General features: G+C 36.5%; 1 protein-coding gene across 4 annotated transcripts in view; it reads right to left on the reverse strand.

Annotated features, from left to right (window-relative positions):
• Window positions 1–18,294, reverse strand: part of COL12A1 (collagen type XII alpha 1 chain) — a 100,905-nt gene that overhangs the window by 77,042 nt on the left and 5,569 nt on the right. For all 4 annotated transcript variants that reach the window (XM_071548623.1, XM_071548621.1, XM_071548620.1 and 1 more), the window contains exons 3-13: window positions 12,360–12,476; window positions 11,561–11,704; window positions 10,551–10,607; window positions 9,595–9,858; window positions 9,317–9,481; window positions 8,704–8,877; window positions 7,579–7,869; window positions 6,769–7,371; window positions 5,166–5,438; window positions 2,649–2,921; window positions 1,442–1,714 (exon numbers count right to left, since the gene is read on the reverse strand). In XM_071548623.1, the coding sequence (XP_071404724.1) occupies window positions 1,442–1,714; window positions 2,649–2,921; window positions 5,166–5,438; window positions 6,769–7,371; window positions 7,579–7,869; window positions 8,704–8,877; window positions 9,317–9,481; window positions 9,595–9,858; window positions 10,551–10,607; window positions 11,561–11,704; window positions 12,360–12,476 (2,634 nt within the window). The remainder of the gene's footprint in view (window positions 1–1,441; window positions 1,715–2,648; window positions 2,922–5,165; window positions 5,439–6,768; window positions 7,372–7,578; window positions 7,870–8,703; window positions 8,878–9,316; window positions 9,482–9,594; window positions 9,859–10,550; window positions 10,608–11,560; window positions 11,705–12,359; window positions 12,477–18,294) is intronic.

Raw genomic sequence — 18,294 nt, forward strand, 5'->3', positions numbered from 1 at the left:
TGTTAGACCCAGAAAGGGGCAGCATCACCACCAACAGGGAAGTTCATTTGGTCCTGGTCACCTCTGGCTTTTCTGCAGGATATGGGTCAGCAGAATGTTTATAACTGTTCTCATTTACTTGGATCTCAGCAGTGTTCTGGGCAGAAGATAGATTCTTTTCCCCTCAAAAGGAGCATTTGGATCTTGCATGGGAAGTGAAAGCAAGTGAGTTAGGAAACTTGCGAGGTGCCTGATTCTCTGACAGCTGCATCCTGTCTCAGTGGAAGCATGTGAATTGGATCTTTGTCTTAGTGTGGTGGGCAATGGGGTTGGTGCCTAGAGTTCTCAGTTGCTCCTTCTATAGTCAATGAACAAAGAAATATTCAGTTGAAGGAAAAATGAGATCTCAGATTGACTATCTGCCTTTCTTCATCAAATACAGAAGAATCCAGAGCGTCCATGCTGAAAACTGCAATGTTCAAATAAATGCCTAGATTTTAGTGCAAAGAATTCAGCACATTGGCAAATCATTGGAAATAATTTTGTTAATTATTTTATTTTACATTTTCCTATTTAAAATAGGTTTTCTGGTTTGTGTCCTAACATACATTGTAAACAAAAAGTGAGACTGATGAAAAAACTGATAGTCAAATATATTCCATATACTCATTAAGACTTAATTCCGCATAATTCATCTGTGAGATGTTTTCAAGTATCATACTGCAGTGCCAGCCTTCAGCAATACAGGCCTGGCCAGCACAGAGCAATCACACTTCCTTTCAAGGCCTAGCAGGCAGCTTTCCCTATCCTCTGACAACATACAGAGGACATTGAGAATGCTCACAGAGAATTAGCCTGGGAAATTCTCCACTAAAAGGCAGAGGAAAAGCAGCCTCCTCTCCTTGTAAGAAAGTCTCTGGCTCTGACTTCATGCTTAGCCAGCAGTCTGTCTGTGCTCAGCTCCAGGTCCTTAGTTAGAAGCAGGGTATGATTCATTATCTCTCTGCCTAGACTAAATATTGTTTCCCTAATGCAAAAATGGCCTCTCAACAATTTTCAGTCTCAATACAGTAGCAATGCAAAGTTTTCAAATGTATTAGATACATTAACCCCATTAATTAATCTTACATTAAGAACAATCTGCCACTAAAACTGTACAGAAGATGACAGTTATACAACAAAATATTTCACTGAAGCTGATATAAAAGTACAGTCAGTTTTGGTTGGTGCTTCTGGCAACTGTTTCAAAAGACCCAGAGCCCTCTCCACAACCAGTGATTTAACACACTTTTTTTTCTCTGGCAATAGTAGGTTTGGAAAATCCATGTAAAGTAGGAGAGTGGTTTGATGCCTATTTTTCATTCATATATTTACTATTCCAGAAAACTTGGGAGGACACTTTAAGACACCATAAGCGTCAACCAAATAAACAAATTACTATACAGAAACAAAAAATAATTACCTTCCAGTGTTTCTCCTTCTCCAGAAAGGGCATCTCCTGCTCCAGAAGCATACAAGGCGGACACAGTCAATGCATACTTAGTGGCTTGGTCCAAGCCTTTCAGCACTTTAGAGGTAGTGTCACCTTTCACAGTCACTTCCTTGGTTTCACCTCCTGTGACTGGAGTGTATGTTATAAAGTACTGCTGCACTTTGCCAGGAGCGGCACCCCAGGACAGCTTCATTGTTGATGTCGTAGCATCAGAAACTCTCAAATTTCTTGGATTTCCTCGGACTGCACATGTCAAAAGAGGTTGAAAACAAGTTGAAGCAAGCCTCATTTCTTGGTTTATTTTTAGCTTACCACAATATAGGATTTTGTCCTAAAAAATAATTCCTGAATAGCCTGCACTAACAGTGCTACAGTATACCTTTAACGTAATTAGGAATTTACAAGTCCATTCCCACCTTCCTTACTCAAAAATGCCCAATAAAGTCTTTTAACTTAAATTTCTTTTTTTCTGTTAAAACAGACTCAATTCTGGAACATTTATATGTACTAGACGCTCAATATATGCTCAACTTCAACACACCAAGATCCATGATGAAGTCACTATCTGCAGAATCAAGTCAAAGAACATTAATGAAATGTGAAATTAACATATTATGGTTTTCTACAGTTCTTTTGATTATAATTTTTCTGGTTTGTGATATTTCAGTGAAATTTCAGCAATGATCGGGACATTCATACTGTCTCTGTACTCTCTGGATTTTGTTTAATAAGGCATGATACATGTTAAAGGATCATGTGTTTTCACACAAGTTAAGTCTACAGTGATAACTTCAGTATATCAAAATGTTTCATTAATTTCTTGCTAACCATTCAAAACAAAGTGCAAACAGGGTCTGAATCTGCTCTAAAGCGATATAATTTATATCACCGATAATATGAAGAATGATGAGGACAGTTAATTAAACATACAGGCAGATTCTTTGCCCAAGTTACCTTGCTATATCAGATGTTACAGGTTCAAGAGACTATATTTTAAATTGAAATATTGCCATTTTGATAAATTAAATTGCCTCTCCGGTAGGCTGGGCAATGTTATAATTTTCTGTTCATCTGAGATAATATGAATGGGTTATGTGGTTTATTCTCTTTTCAGTATGAACATGTCAGTATCCAGGGAGTTCTCAAGCTTACTACATTCACAGCATTTGTCAGGTACCTTCATCAGTTTTTGCATATCCAGTCAATGAATTCCCAGGCCCAGACTGATATTCAGGAATAACAGACACTTCATATCTTGTATCTTGAATCAAATTCTGCAGAGTAGTTGATCTATCATTTGCTGAGACAGTCGCTTGTCTCCTTTCTCCTCCAGTAAGGGGTCTATAAACAAGTCTGTACCGCAGGACATTTCCTGGAGCTGGAGTCCAGCCAACTACAAAGCTATCAGTAGTTTCATCTGTTATCCTTAAGTTTCGAGGAGCACCTTTAACTACAAAATATATACACATACAATTTGTAAATATTTGCCTTTACTGAAGTAGCATCTGAAATAAAACCCTTCCAACCATTCTGTTAGCTCATCCAGTTTACCAAAATGACAGGTTATAGCACCCTCCCATTGTTTTAGGATACACAAATCATTAGTAATTTCTGAAAATTTAGGGCCAGACTTACATTCAGCAGTGTAACAAAGTTGTCCCCAAAAGTACATTAATCCCAGTTTATACAACAGCTTCTGAAACTTGAGACAGTCTGATCATGTTTAGCAGTACCAGGAGAACTGAACTGTGTAAGGGACATTTGGGCATAGTGGGGAAACTTCTTAACATTACAAATGGTACAGGTTTCCTTGCTGTGGCCATTTGCTTCTGTGTCATTTCCATTTACAGATAGTTGTCAGATATGCCTGACTACACAGGGGCAGATCTCCTATTTTAAAAAATGACCGAGATAAAATGCTACAGGAAAAAAAACCACCAAAACAATTCCATTTCTTAAATTTTTGCAACAAAAAATATATTCACTGCAATATAAGTTGCACCTAATATTTAAAAAAGGCTTCTGAATTCAGACTGTAACTCAAAAAAATACCTTGTTATTCCAGAAACTAAAGAAGAACTGTGGTGAATCATTTAACCTAGCCTGCTCCTTGACAAAAGGTGTAGCAGCTCAGATGAACTCACAGACACACCAAACAAGACTAGACTCTTCCAGCAGACATTAAGATCTACTGTACTGCAAGTTGCCTACACTACATAGCATTGTCATTTAGGGGGAAACCAAAAAGTTCTGGGGTTTTTGTTCTTTGCTATCTGTAGGTTATAAGCAATATTCTTCAGTATTAAAAGTGGAGCAATTAATAACCTCAGTTTTAAAGAAACAAATTTGTTTTCTATTAATCAGAAATACAATACTCAACTTCAAATCCTTTAAAAGCCTGAAACCAAGGTTAATTGCCAAGAAAGCCATCTGGCCAAAACTGTTGGCTAGATCTGCGTGGAGAGCTGCTGACGTTTACACCATTGCAGAAGAACTTTATCTTCTCAGACATGTTGGGATATCATCAGATCATGATGCTGACATTAATTTAAGGCAGTATCAGTTACAACATGGGAGGATTGATTATTTTTATTAAGGGTTTTTCTTCTCCTGTCCCTTTTGCACTCAAGCTACATATTCTATCAGCCAAGGGTTTGTCTCCTTTCCTAAGGGAAAATTATGTGTGGCCAAAATATTCTGATGGGTAGTGTCATGGAAATGTGCACACTGACAGTGAAACCTGCATCTTCCAAACATAACATCCAAAATAAGCTATTTTATAAGTGTTTATTTCTATCAGTCCTAAGAGGAAAGAGCAATTAACAAATCTCCATGCTGTTTCTTTTGCTCCCTTGGAACAATTTATGTCACCAAAGGTCACAAATGACAGCATGGAAGAATGAAAAAGAGTGGATCAATATTTTAAAAAACATGACTTAGAGTAGACTAAGTATTCAACTACTGGAATATAAAATAAAATTTACTATCATGCTGCTTCTTTCAATCAGTAGAAATGCATCATGGCAACTGTATCAAGAAAAAGTACAGCTACCATCCTTAAATTTATAGCCACTAATCACATAAACTCACACTGACATCAGTGGAAGTTTTGAATCAGTTATTGGATCAGACTCATGAAGCTCCGATAAAAAAACAGCTGATCAAAAATGCAACCCCCTTTAAGCCTATTGTATATATAACAGAATTCCTACTAATGTAAGTTAGATGTAGACAGCAAATTACATAGGCACACATTTGACTTCAAATGTAATGAAATCAACTGCCTTCCTGCATCAGTCATAATTATTAAATAGACTAGGATAGTGTAGTTCAGTTGGAAGGGATCTGCAATGTTCATCTAGTCCAACTTGATTGTATATTAACATTAATTCATGCCACTTAATTTATTTTGATAACTCACTACTTCTTTTAAAAAGAGGTCACTGCAGAGAAACACAGTATCCATCCAGCTTTCAGAGAAAAAAACCCGAATTTTAACAACTTAATGTTTGCTTATTATTGGAATTTTATATGTTACTGAATGCATTGAGATACAATAATGTTTATTCTCATCCTGTGTAGCAGTACAGCTTCTCAGCCTTAGCTGCTGCTCCTCATAGACCTGTCCTCCAATTAAGTAAATTCTTATTTGAACATATGACTCCTTTGTGTCAGAGAACAATGGTGATCCTACCTTCTAAGGTGGTTTCTTCTCCATCCAAGGGAGGGCCATCACCATCTTCGTATTCAGAAATCACACTGACTGCATAAGTAGTTTCAGGCAGTAAGTTGGTGAGAACTGAGCTAGTACTTGAAGCTGGTACTGAAACAATGAATTCTTCTCCACCAACTGCTACTTTATATTTAATGAGATAGGACAAAACCTCAGATCCAGCTGGAGACCAGCTCACTTTGAAACTATCAGATGTTATGTTAGAAAAGACCATGTTCTTTGCAGGCACGTAAGCTGTATAGAAACAAAAATGTGCATGTGAGGCATACTTGCTAGAATATTTTACATACAAAATCTCTAAAATAAATAGTTTGATTTATTCTGATGAAACGATTGGTTTTTTGCATGTGCACAGTATTTGCTTATAGCTATCAAATTTCAGGAAGGTCACATCTAGGTTGTCTAAAATCATCCAGCAATGAGTAGAAACACCAACTCAGTGAGTTCTAAATCAAACAGTCCATCTAAAAAATATTCTTATGAAAACTTAAGCTAGAATCTGATGATCAAGTTAGATTCCCTCTTTCATGTGTCCCATGAACAGCAATAACATTATGTCCTCAATGGAAACTAAGAATTGCTGGAATTTTTTTCAGATCTAGATTAGAAATAGGACAAAATAAATTTTTCAGGAATGAACTTGAAGGGGAAAGAAGGAATTTGACATGAGGCACAAACACAAACCTGACATCCTGTGCTTGTTTTGGTTGGCCTAGTCAGCCTAACAGTGGGGATCTTAAGACTGTTTGAGCCCTCTAAAACAAAGGCTGCTTTCCTGGTTTGTTCCTCAAAGCTATCCTGAAACAAAAGGCTTATTTTTAAAGAGAGTGTAGTTTTCAATATTGGGGACTATACAATGTCAGTGTTCTACTAAACACAAGTAGTGACACTGAGGGTACAACTAATTTTAAGTAACTTTAGCTAATCAAAAGTTGGTCATTTGTAAATCTTTTAAATTTTTTATATCCAAGATGGCCAAATTTGCATGCATATGAAGCCTTTCATGTGCTACTTCATTTCACTTTTTACAGTTAGATTGAGATCAGTATCACCTAGCATCTGCTGTCTCAAGTGTTCTTGTCTAAGCCCATTCCAGAGGGCCATTTTTCTCTACAAATTCATCAACTTGCGTCTAGAACTGTTGGCATTGCTTCACTGCCTTTGGAAATCTAAAAGACAAGCCTATATTACCTACCTCATTTTGGAGACCTAAAAGAGAATGGCCTTGGTAACTGTTTTACTTAAGACTCTGAGTGTAAAAACAGAGCACATCCATTAAGGTCATTCCAATAGATTCACATTTTAATAGCTTTGTAGATGTTTAGCAGGACAGGGGGGAAAAGATTCTCTAGTATTTTTTTAATCTCCATTTCACTATTAATTTATCCTGTTGCTTTTAATACATTTGAAAATGAGAGGCAAATCCCCAGTTATTAAAATTGTCATTTGTATATGAACAATTGCATCAATTTAAACTTTTTAGGTAACTACAAGCACAAAATATTGGTTCAAATCTTTTTTCACTGCGTTTTCTACATTCCTCTAAGTAATAGCAGTTACTTACATTTTCTCCTTATAGCAGCCAGTTCCTGCTCAATTCGTAGGCAGACAGACTGTGTAAGCTCAAATGATATTCTTTGAAAAGCATCAAAATCTTCCACTGTGTAAACATGGGTTTCAGCAGGAGGTGATGCAATTGCTTCCAACTCTGTACGCACTGCATCCTTCACACCAACTGCAAATATTTCTACATCTGCATCCCTCAGCTTTATTGCAGGTTCTTTAAAAGCATCTGATGATTTTCCATCAGTAATAAGAATCATGACTCTTGGAACATTTGGTCTTGATCCTTTGCTGGTAACAAATACTTTTTCCCTCACATATGTCATCGCTTTGCCTGTGTTGGTAGATCCACCTCTGTAGGGGAAGGTATTAATAGCTTGAATTATGTCTTCCACTCTGTTGTATCTGTTCAAAGAAAACTCCATATGGGGATCTCTGCTGTACTGGACAAGACTTATCTGTACTTTTCGAGGCGATATCTCAAAGCTTTTAACTAACACTTCCAAAAAGGCTCTTACTTTTACAAAATTGGCGATGCCAATGCTGTAGGAACCGTCCACTAAAAACACAACATCAGCTTTTACATCCACACCACGTGAGCATTCTGCAAAGAGAAAGAATAATCACTGTAAACAGATTTTCAACAGGCACAGCATTAGAATTGCACCTGTAGTTCATGTATAACGCCCAGCTGCTTATAAACAAACTAAACTGAGCAAAGCTGTTTCTCATAAATAATAAAGGAATGAGATTAAAACAAGCATCAGTGAAAAGCTACCATGTGAAAATAATGTAGTGGCTCCTAACTTACCCACTTGAACTTTTACTTGTTGTGTTTTTTCCATTATTGTTATTGGCTCACTGGGCGTCAGTCCTTTCATGGCATAAACGTTAATTTGATACTCTGTGTCTGGAGAGAGATCTTTCACATTGAGAGCAGTAGTCTGAGGACCCACACTCAGTACATGTTGTTTTCCACCAGCTATCATTGGAATGAACTGCAGCCGATAGCCAGTTATTTGGCTTGTGGATGGATCCCAAGTGATCCTAACAGATTTTGAGGAGATCTGAGTGGCCACCAGATTTGAAGGAGGCTCCACCACTGAAAAAAATCAAAAGCAAACCCAAAACATTAATTACAATTAAAAATATATTTTAACCACGCTTTTTATTTCTAGAATAAATTTACTTATATTTGCTCAATTTTTACTAAAAATCACTGGGGTTTTGTGGTTTTTTGTTTGTTTTTAGCAAAAAATAAGCAGAATTGAAATACAGGACAGTCCAAAAGAAATATCACTGCAGAAATATGAACAATGCATCTGTGGTCCCCCAAGTAGAGTAGAAATTCCAGGAGAAATTCTGCCTTGCTTTAAACCTGTTTCAACCAGAAGTGAAAGCTACACTCACAGAAACATAGCAGAAAGTGTGAACAAATGCAAACTCGAGCAGAGCATTATGACAATGGAGTCATCTCTGTTGCCATTTTGGTCAAACTAGTTACTTAAAATCTTACAGGGACAGAAAGCTGAAGTGATACAGCTTGATGCCTCTGTTTTCTCAGTATCCTGCAGTTTTCATTCCTTGCTCCTTAACCTATTACATATTGTGCCCCTTCACCAAGCAATTTCTTTCCTTTTAGTACATTTTTCCACAGAAGTGATGCCTGTGTCCAAATGGACTGTATGAGACTCTGATAACTGCATGTTAATGTGTTGCCTTTGAAACTATGGAATAATGGAGTTAGTCCAAATCTACTACACCACATGTTCTGTTCTCCTGCATTTAAATAATCAAAACTGAGACCATTTTTCCACTTTCTAAAGGAGACAATGAATCAAACTCCAGAAACAGAGCAAAGGAAGTAGGGATAACCTCTTAAATACGCATTGGAATAAACTGAGGTCTATAAATACATTCATATAAAGCATCTCACCTTCTTCGCCACTAACTAGTTCACCTAGTTGTTCATCAACACCAGAGCACACTTGCAAGATAATTTCATTCTGTATATCCACAATTCCATCAAAATTAGCCACATTGAACACGTGCTTCAGTGAAGGCTGAGATGCAATTAGCTTGAGTTCCTTTGCATCTGCTGCTTTGATGCCTAGAGGTTGCAATAGACAGGAATGTGTTAAGTAGCCATAAAATACAGACACCTCTGAATGTATTCATGAACTACCAGGACATCCTGGGATAAAACTGAGTTTAATCTAGTTGTGTCCTCTGTCATTATCAATAATCAAACTACAAAATAATGATTAATGCAATGAGTTGACACACTTCATTTTCAGCCTGAGAAAATAATGTGATATACTCAATGAGATCAAGTTGAAACTATGCTGATCTCCATGTTGGAGCTAGAGAATTCCTATCCAATTAACACAAATAGTACTTTTCACTCTGGAGGTCACAAATGACCCATTTCAAGGCATACACATCAAAAGAGTGGCATAGTGAAATTCTTGAAATGCAGAATCTGTAAAACATATAAACTACTTCTTTATGAATGTTAATTTCTCAGTCATTAAAAAAACTCAACATACCCAAAGAAAAAACTTCAACTCCTATGTTGCGAAGCTCCCTTGCAGGAATTTCTACATCATCTTGAGCTTTTCCATCAGTAATGACAATTGCTACTTTGGGAAAGCCTTTTCTTGCTCCAGCAGATTCAGAGAAGGTGTTTTGAACCAGGTAATCAATAGCCTCACCTAAAAACACCACCACAAGTTGGGATTTACTAGACTTGTATGAACTAGGATTTAAAGCAAATTTGAATTATGAAAGGAAATGCTGAATAAATGTGTGTATGGAAAATCTGTACCTGTCATTGTGTTGCCACCTTTGTAAGGTATCCTTTTAATTGCATCAATAAGATCACTTCTTCTGAAATACTGATTTAAATTGAACTCTGTTCTTGTGTCTGAACTGTACTGAACAACTCCAACTCTTGTCTTTTCTTCCCCAATGTCAAAAGCTGATACGAGGGCAACCATGAAGTCCAGAATATATCCAAAGTTATTTCTCCCTACACTCCATGAACCATCTACCAGGAAAACTAAGTCTGTCATTGCACTTATGGAGCATCCTGGAACACAACAGGGAAAAAAACCAAAACCCTATTAGCAAATGAGCAAATGCATTCTTACAATTTAGTGAGAAATTTCTAATCAAAACTTAGTAAGTAAAAGCCAAAACCCCCAAATATTTAATAGATTGATCTTTTTATCTGGAATATCTTACTTGGGGAAGCATTATTCACATAAGTTAACACTCATACAAGTCTTCTAGCTGCCATTATCAAAAAGGAACTCTTTTAAGACACCTCTTATGCTAATCCACAAGATTTGTTATGCTACAACAGATGAAAACACATACATAAAACTTTTTGCAGTAATCTGATGTTATGGGAAAATTGCATTTTATTACCACTTCTGCCTTGCATCTTTGTCTCCTCATTATATCTGCACCAGTTCTTCTGCCGTGTCTTCCATTCCCAGCATAACACTTTTTGTTAATAAGACCAAGATGCTCATGGACTTGCTCAGGTTAGTTGCATGAAATCCCTAGTTTCAGTACCAGCTTTGCATCTTAATCTTTCAATGCAGCTAGTGAATTCCTTCTATCCCAGTCCCTTCACAAGCTTTCTTAACTCTGGACAACTTTACAAGTTAATTTTATTGCTAGGTAACACAGCAACATACTTTAGCTTTATGGGGTCCTAAAGATGGACCTCAGGTAAGATAAAAGTCATTTAAGTTGAAAGACAGAACACCTTACTTTGCAATTGAGCCTCAACCTTCTTTTCGTCTGGTATCCCTGGACCACCTGTCTGAACTACACAAAGCACAACATAGACAGAATTAATGGAGGAATCAGGTTAAGTTTGTAAACATCAAAGAAACACATGTAGGCAATTAGAGACACAAATCTGACAAGCCTCAGAAAATGAAAACATAAACACAGGTTCTGAATATATCACCTGTACTTACAGAGTAGACAACATAGATTTCAAGGCAACACCAAATACAGAAAATGCAAATAACTAAGGATCCTCTATATTTTGTACATCTTGTACACTAATTTCCTGAAAATTAACTGCAATATGCCTGGATGAAATACCAGTATTACCCATTAACACCTAGGGGAATTAATCATAAGTAATTTTCCCATGGTTGGTTGTGAAGCTTGATACATGAGACAAAATATGTCATAGAAGACAGCATGCTGTGGATCTTTATTTCACTAAATTTATTTTATGATTTATTTTTCATATAAATTATAAAAACTTAAATTCAATGTTTTAGTATGCATTGAGATATATTGTGCCACATTTTAGTATTATTTGATGAATATAGTTAGCTTTTTCACACACAAACACACCCAGACAGACACACACACAGACACATAGACACACAGACACACACACACACACACAGAGGATGCCTGATGAAATCATTTGTTACTAAGGGCAATGACTGTCTTCCCCTTGACTTTAGCAGATGGAATTTATAGGAAGCAGGTTTAGCTAAAAAAAACCAAACAGGTGCCTCCAGCCAAGAATTCCATAGGGGTTGTCAGACACTATATATACATGCTGATCTCCTTTGACCTTCTGCAAATTTTCTCTGCTTCAACTAGGAATACTGGGAAAAGGCTGTTCAGACAGCTCCATCTAATGAGAGTTTAGGTGTGTGGCAATTTTTTGGGGGAACTCGATCAAAGCCAAGTGTTGTGAATGACCACTCAATTATCTTACTCAGTTTTCTAATTGTATAACAGCTACTTACTTGTCAGCTGGCCAAAAACAGGTAGACTCTCCTCTCTGTCATCGTATGAAGCTATTGATACAACATACTCTACATCAGGTGTAAGATCTGATAAGACAGTTTGGGTAGTGCTAGGTGAAAGAGTAAATTCTTTAGTAGGTCCATCTGGAATAAATACATGAAATACTTAATGCAGCCTTTAAATCCAGTAATATTGATAAGTTGATCGCAAAACAAAACGCAACAGAGAGAAAGCTCTCTAAAATCCAGTGATAATTTTAGAATGATACATTTTTCCGTTTTCATGAAGTATGAACTTTTAAACATGAAACTTCAAACTAACCTGCTTTCAATAGGGACAAAATTGCTGAAGTGTTCTTTTGAATCTTAAAATACACATATATAATGTACTATGATCTAACGATCATGGTCTAGTTCTGATTCAGTATCACTTTTCCACTAATTATTTCTCAAAGTGAAATAGAGTAACGGCTGTCTTACAGTAAAATTAAATTCTTGAACTTTAAGGTAAAAGCACTGAAGAGTAGTAGAGTAACGACTCTGCCTTCTTTTTGCTCCTTGCAAAGGAAAGACTGTCCAAAACTTATCATTTGTGGTCCCAAAAGGTATAGGTTATGGTAAGAAAAACTAACTTGGAACCATCAGCGCTCCTTCCTGTATGCTCTTTGCTGCTACCCAGTCTTGATCACAAACTTGAGAAAGATTTTAATACCTACTTGCATACCTAAGTTACATATAAGTGAAAATAAGCCCAAAGTTAGAAAATTGAATTAATGTAACAAAATTTTACAGAACTCACCATTTGTTGGGACCACAGTTATTCTGTAACCCACTATTGCATCTGGTGGCCTTTTCCATGACATTTGAACATTATGTTCATCTATAATTGTAAAATTCAAGTCTGATGGTGGATTAACTGCAAAAGATTTATACCAGGATGTTTAAAAATCTGAACAAGTTTTGGCAAATGAATAAAAAAAAGAATGTTGAGCAAAGCTTACTAAAATTGTCTTTGCATAAATTTGTTTCCAACAAATATAAAGATATGTTGTTGGAAAATGAATAAAACAAAAGCTGACAAAATATGACAAAACATCAAAGAGTATATGCATTACAGAGGACAGCACAGAACATGTGTTTCTTGAGTTGCCAAGACATTCAAGAAAGGCCAGCAAAATCAAGCACAATAGAAAACACATTTGGATACATGTACAATGAGTTCACAGATAATCACCACATATGCAAACATTTCACATAACAATTAAAGGAAATTTTTTTACATGCTGGGTGCAATCCGTACAAGCATGCCACATCACAACCTGCTTACAATATCATGAGATCATTTAGGATGGGAAAAACACATTACTCTTCTCAATTAGACATTAAAGAATTGATCAGCTTTTTAATATAGTCTCTGCATGGTAATATTCCTTATCAATTTCACTGAATCTAAAAACTTGGCAGAGAAGAGAAATAATTTAAAGAATACAGGAAAATATTTGGCATTTAATGTTCAGTAAAGCAATTTCTGTTAGGGTCTAGATATGAATACAGTTGCAAAATATATATCTGTAATAGTGATACACTGATGTATCATTTTATTTCAAAATATGGAAAGCTCTACCCCTTTGTTCCTTGAAGCCACTAAGGCGACATACTTGGCATATAGCAGCAAAGGATTCAGGAACTAAGGGGATAAGAAATGGCATTAGTAATGATTGCAATTTGCTAAAGTATTTGAGCTAATCTGAAGTTTCACAAAAATAAAACTCTACCTGTTTACACCAGATTTCTGTACAATTTCAAGGGTGTAAACTATTGTTTTCATGTTCCCTTTGCAGCAGGTGTACCCATACTAATAGTGGCATTTTAACATAAAATGCCAGTATGGTTCCAAACAATACAATGGTTAATTATGAAAAGACAACATCAAAGTATATTTATGGACATTTATTTTGCAGAATTTATAGAAAACAGCAAAGAGGGCACCAGTGATCTGAACAAATGACTGCAAATAAAACTTGTAGGAGCTGATGACAGGAGTAACTGAACAGTACAGAAAGGAATAGTTTATATACGCAGTTTTGCAGCATCATGCATATGTAAATGAAATGTTGATTATTATTTTTTTAGCTTCCTATGATGGACAAAAGCCTCCATGTACAAGATTCATTACACAAAGACGTTTCATAAATATTTTATAATGATATTCTCTTTGTAAAATTGTCATGCTTATTCATGCAGTATTTTACTGACTCACTGTCAGTGCATGGTAGGTGTATTACATATTATTGTTTAAATAGGTCTACAAAGTAAGATTAGATCCAGCCATACTTTCCTTAACTACTTGTGAGAGGGTTTTTGCAGGCATTTTTAACAGACAGATCTTCCCTGATTCATGGAAGATCTCCATCACATATCAGATCTCATTTCAGATTTTAATATAATTTTAAAAGCAGATAAAGAGGTAAATGCTAGAATGTTTAATTATGAAAAGACACTGTCCAATTGCGAGAAGTAAAACTGAGTTCAAAAAATCTGGCTTTTTTTTTCCTTTTAATTTTCTGTTATTTCCAACCATAGGATAATATGGCTTTGTAATACTGATACAATAGGTAACACTAGTACTGAAGTAAATGTTATTTTTCCTGTTGTCCATACACAGGCAGTGAGATTAGACCATTATCCTGCATGCACCGTTTATTCATCATTCAGTTTATGTGTATCACAATGCTAGAGGCATCAGGGTAGTTACTTAGTATCAAAATCATGCAACATGTGTTAATAGTAAAATACATTCAGGTGATAAGAATATCATTATAAAATATTGTTTCAGTAGCAATGGCTCAGGACAAATTTAATGCAAAGGCAGAGACAACTGACCTGAGCATGCTTTTAAAAAAAAGTCAGTACATGGAAAAAACAGCACCACCAACCTTGCAAGTAAATTGGCATGTTGCAGCAGAGACTTTAGGCTTTAACTGCTGAAGGACAGCAGCAGCCCAACTTGTTGATATCCAAATGACCGGATTCCAGATAAACTGAAAAAGCTGACTGTGAGGAAAAGTCTTTGACATCTTAAAGGATTTTAATCCATTTTCTGAAAATTCAGATGTGGATCTTGGCAGGTAAGAAGTGTACATCAATACATAAGTGACGTATCTGTTCATCCAGGTGATCACAGCCTTTTAGAACAATGGCATCCGCAGGGACCTCAAAAGTCCCCTTGTCCATCCCATGGTCAAGACATAATCAGCTCTCTCATGTCATTCCTGACATGTCTGCTCAGATCATTCTTAAAGATCTCCACTACTGGCAGGACTGAGAGCTTCCCACAGAAATTACTCAAAAGGCCTCACTGCCTTTATCATCATAAAGTTATTCCCGACATCTAACCCCAGTCTTCATTGCTGCACTTTAAATCAATTCATCCTTTACCTATGGCTGGCTTATCAAACTCAAGCACTGGATACCACTCCCATTGAAATCCAAAAAGAAACCTTGCCTGAGTGAAAAAAGGAGCACTTTTGATCCAATGTCATCAAAATATCTTCCAGATGGCCTGTGAGCACTCAAACAGAATCTCCAAAACATCCACAGACCTTCACATGGGTCAGATTTCACCCAAGTGAAACCATATGTGGGGTGAAGCCCAAACCATGGTCATATGACTGAGGTCAGTAAGCTGATCCGAAGTACAGCAAAATGTTTAGATGATAAAAATGTTATTGTGATAATAAAATAGGGCAACTGTTACCCCACCTCATTAAAATTCTTCTTCCAGAAGGGAATTCACTAGTGGAAAAAGTAATACATCTGCAATACTGAATCAGACACAAGTTCTAGGAACAAAATGCCGCTAGTTGTGGTAAGAGTTTGCCACATTACAGGGACAAACTTTAAAACTTCTCTCTACAAAATCTTACATGTGAGCCCAGCTTTACTCAAGCCAGCAGTCTTGATGTGAGACTACTTGCAGAAGTGAAGTTGCACCTATGCTCACAGTGTAGTAACAGTGCTGATCCTGTGTCCATCAAAATCCATGCTACACTCCTCACTCCTCAAGGTACAGGATCATGATCATAACATATGATGGGATTATAGTATTGCTTTAATATAGTCACCCCACTGTTGATGCACAGAAATGCATGGCTCCCCAACAGTTTTCCAGAGTGGAAAAATATCCTGCTGTACAAAAATAATGTTTACATAGCATTCATTTCAACCACTCTTAGAACTGTGATATGGTAATTTCCTTAACTGGATAGACTATGTAATGCATCACAAAAACTCAAAGAAAAAACTCAAACAAAACAAAACAAACAAACAAAAAAACCAAACCAAAACAAAACAACCCAGACATAATCTACTTAATTCACTGCCACTTCATGTGTAATAAGAGTATATTTTCTAAAACCAAAAAATACAGAGCAAGGCATCTTTTTCATGCTATGCAGGTCTTATAATAGCTTGTATTAACTCATAGGTAATACAAACCTAATAAAAGTCTACAGCTTTTTGCAGATAACACAATGTGACTGCTAGAGGATCCCAATGAATATCTTAATCAAGCAGAAATAAAGTATAATCAGAAGATCAAGTAATTCATATGCAGAACCAGATTTAAAGCTGCCACTCACAATCCCTGTATGAAACAAAATTTGTAATTCTATCACTAGAAAAAGATGCACTATAATCAAATGCAGTAACATGTTAGCCCATGTTAAAATCACATACAGTCTGCAGTAGCTGAAGAGTAAGCTCATCCTTACTGTCACAGTGATAAGCCCTGCTCAGGCTGGAATATGCCAAAACTCCTCATTTAATATTTTCTTCACAAATGTCATGGATTTGGCACAACTATCTAGATCATGACCCCAGCCAAGCTCCTCCGAAGTCTGTGTTGCCAACACGACTGGGAGAAGGAATGAGCTACAGCCTAGAAATGTGGCAAAGAGCTGCTTCTCAGACATTCATTGCCAATCACAACACAGAAACACTGGCATCAGTACCTTTGTGTTTCTTTTATTTTATACATGTGTATGAACTTTCTCCAAAACACAAGATATATAGCTCATAAATGTACTTTGAAAAAAATTCATTTAAATTTATATGCCTATACATATAAAGATGCATGTAACTAAATATAACTGCATATATATATATATATACACACTGCATGCATGACTACCAAATTTTATGCATGTTTGTGCATGTATTTGTATGTGCATGTGTGTATATACCTACATATGCACATACACTTTGATTCTAACTGGCAGTACGAAAAAGAGGAAGGTATAGTTATTTTCAAGTACATTAAAATTGCAGTTTCGCATATCAATCTACACGATTCTCTCTCTTAGGAACTTAGAAATCAACAGCTAGTTTCTCAAGACATAGAAATTACACATCAAAAGGTAATAAAATAATGGTCCCACCAACCAGTTCTAAAGCTGAACAGGTGGTTAACTTCAACAGTTTCAGCTAACTCAGATAATTTCTAAATCATTCAATGAAAATTAATGTACTCAACATAAACTTTATTACAAGAGAAACTTTCTAATAATCTGCAACTGCTGCACTGCAATTATTTGTCCCTTACTCTACTGCATAACCTTATAACAGATTTTTCACTTGACAAACATTTTTATGCACTACACAAAGGTCCCACACCTGGATTAGTGATGCCCTTCTTCCCTACATCCAGCCTAGACAGCAGACTTTTTTAGGTCTGAACTAGTTCCTGAAAAACGGAAAAGTCAACACTTCCAGAAGCCCAGTGAGGTTGCACAGAAACAATGATTTCCTCATTCCTTTCCCACACCTTTGAAAATCCCTCTGTATGAGGAAACATGACACAACTACACAAGCTATGACATCATCACAGATTTACCTTGAGGTTATAACTAACAGGCTATTCACATGCTAATATACTTGGCTCAACTATGACTAAAATGAGAAATGAGCCCCTGGCTCTCTGTGATCACAGATGGAAAAAATACTGTGACAGAAAGAAATTTTGACATGAGCACAGACAGAGAACGCACTGGAATATTGCAGTGCTGGACTGAAAAGGCACAAAAGAACTTAAAGCATAAATATAGCATCACACACAAGAAATTTAAGCTGAGAGAGAGATATCAGAAAGATTTCGAAATAAAACAAGAATTTTACTGTAAAAGAACAGAGAAAAAATGCTGTGCTTGAAAAGAGATTTGCTGCCCTGACCAGGGTAAACAACTTCCCCAGTGAAATGCCACGAATGCAGTTAGACTACATATGGGTTTTACCCTCTCAGCTCCTAGAGTGACTGCCCAGCTAGAAAACCCTGTCCTGCTGTATCTCTGTAGAAAAGCTCTAACACCATTACTGCAGTTCACTGCCTTGCCAAGAGCAACAGAGCACAACTCTCATGAAGGACTTCAGAACAGTCATGGTACTGATGAAGAATCAGTTTCATACTGAAACATATGAACAGCAGCATCAGATAAACATCAGATCCACTCCCAGGGAGACCGAAAAATGAAAGCTGAAGAAAGGCAGAAAAATAGAACTAATCTTTTCCTTTGCTCAGCTTTCACCTCATCTTCCCACCCCATATCAACAATCTTTACCACAACAAATGGTCCTTTCCCCCTACTCTCCTCTCACTTTTTCATCCCACCACGTGTCTACCCAGACCTCAGGGAATAAAAATTCAAAATGCATCTCTTGTGAATGCTACAGGGAGAGCC

This window comes from Pithys albifrons, chromosome 2 (assembly GCF_047495875.1).
Source record: "Pithys albifrons albifrons isolate INPA30051 chromosome 2, PitAlb_v1, whole genome shotgun sequence".
NCBI lineage: Eukaryota > Metazoa > Chordata > Aves > Passeriformes > Thamnophilidae > Pithys > Pithys albifrons.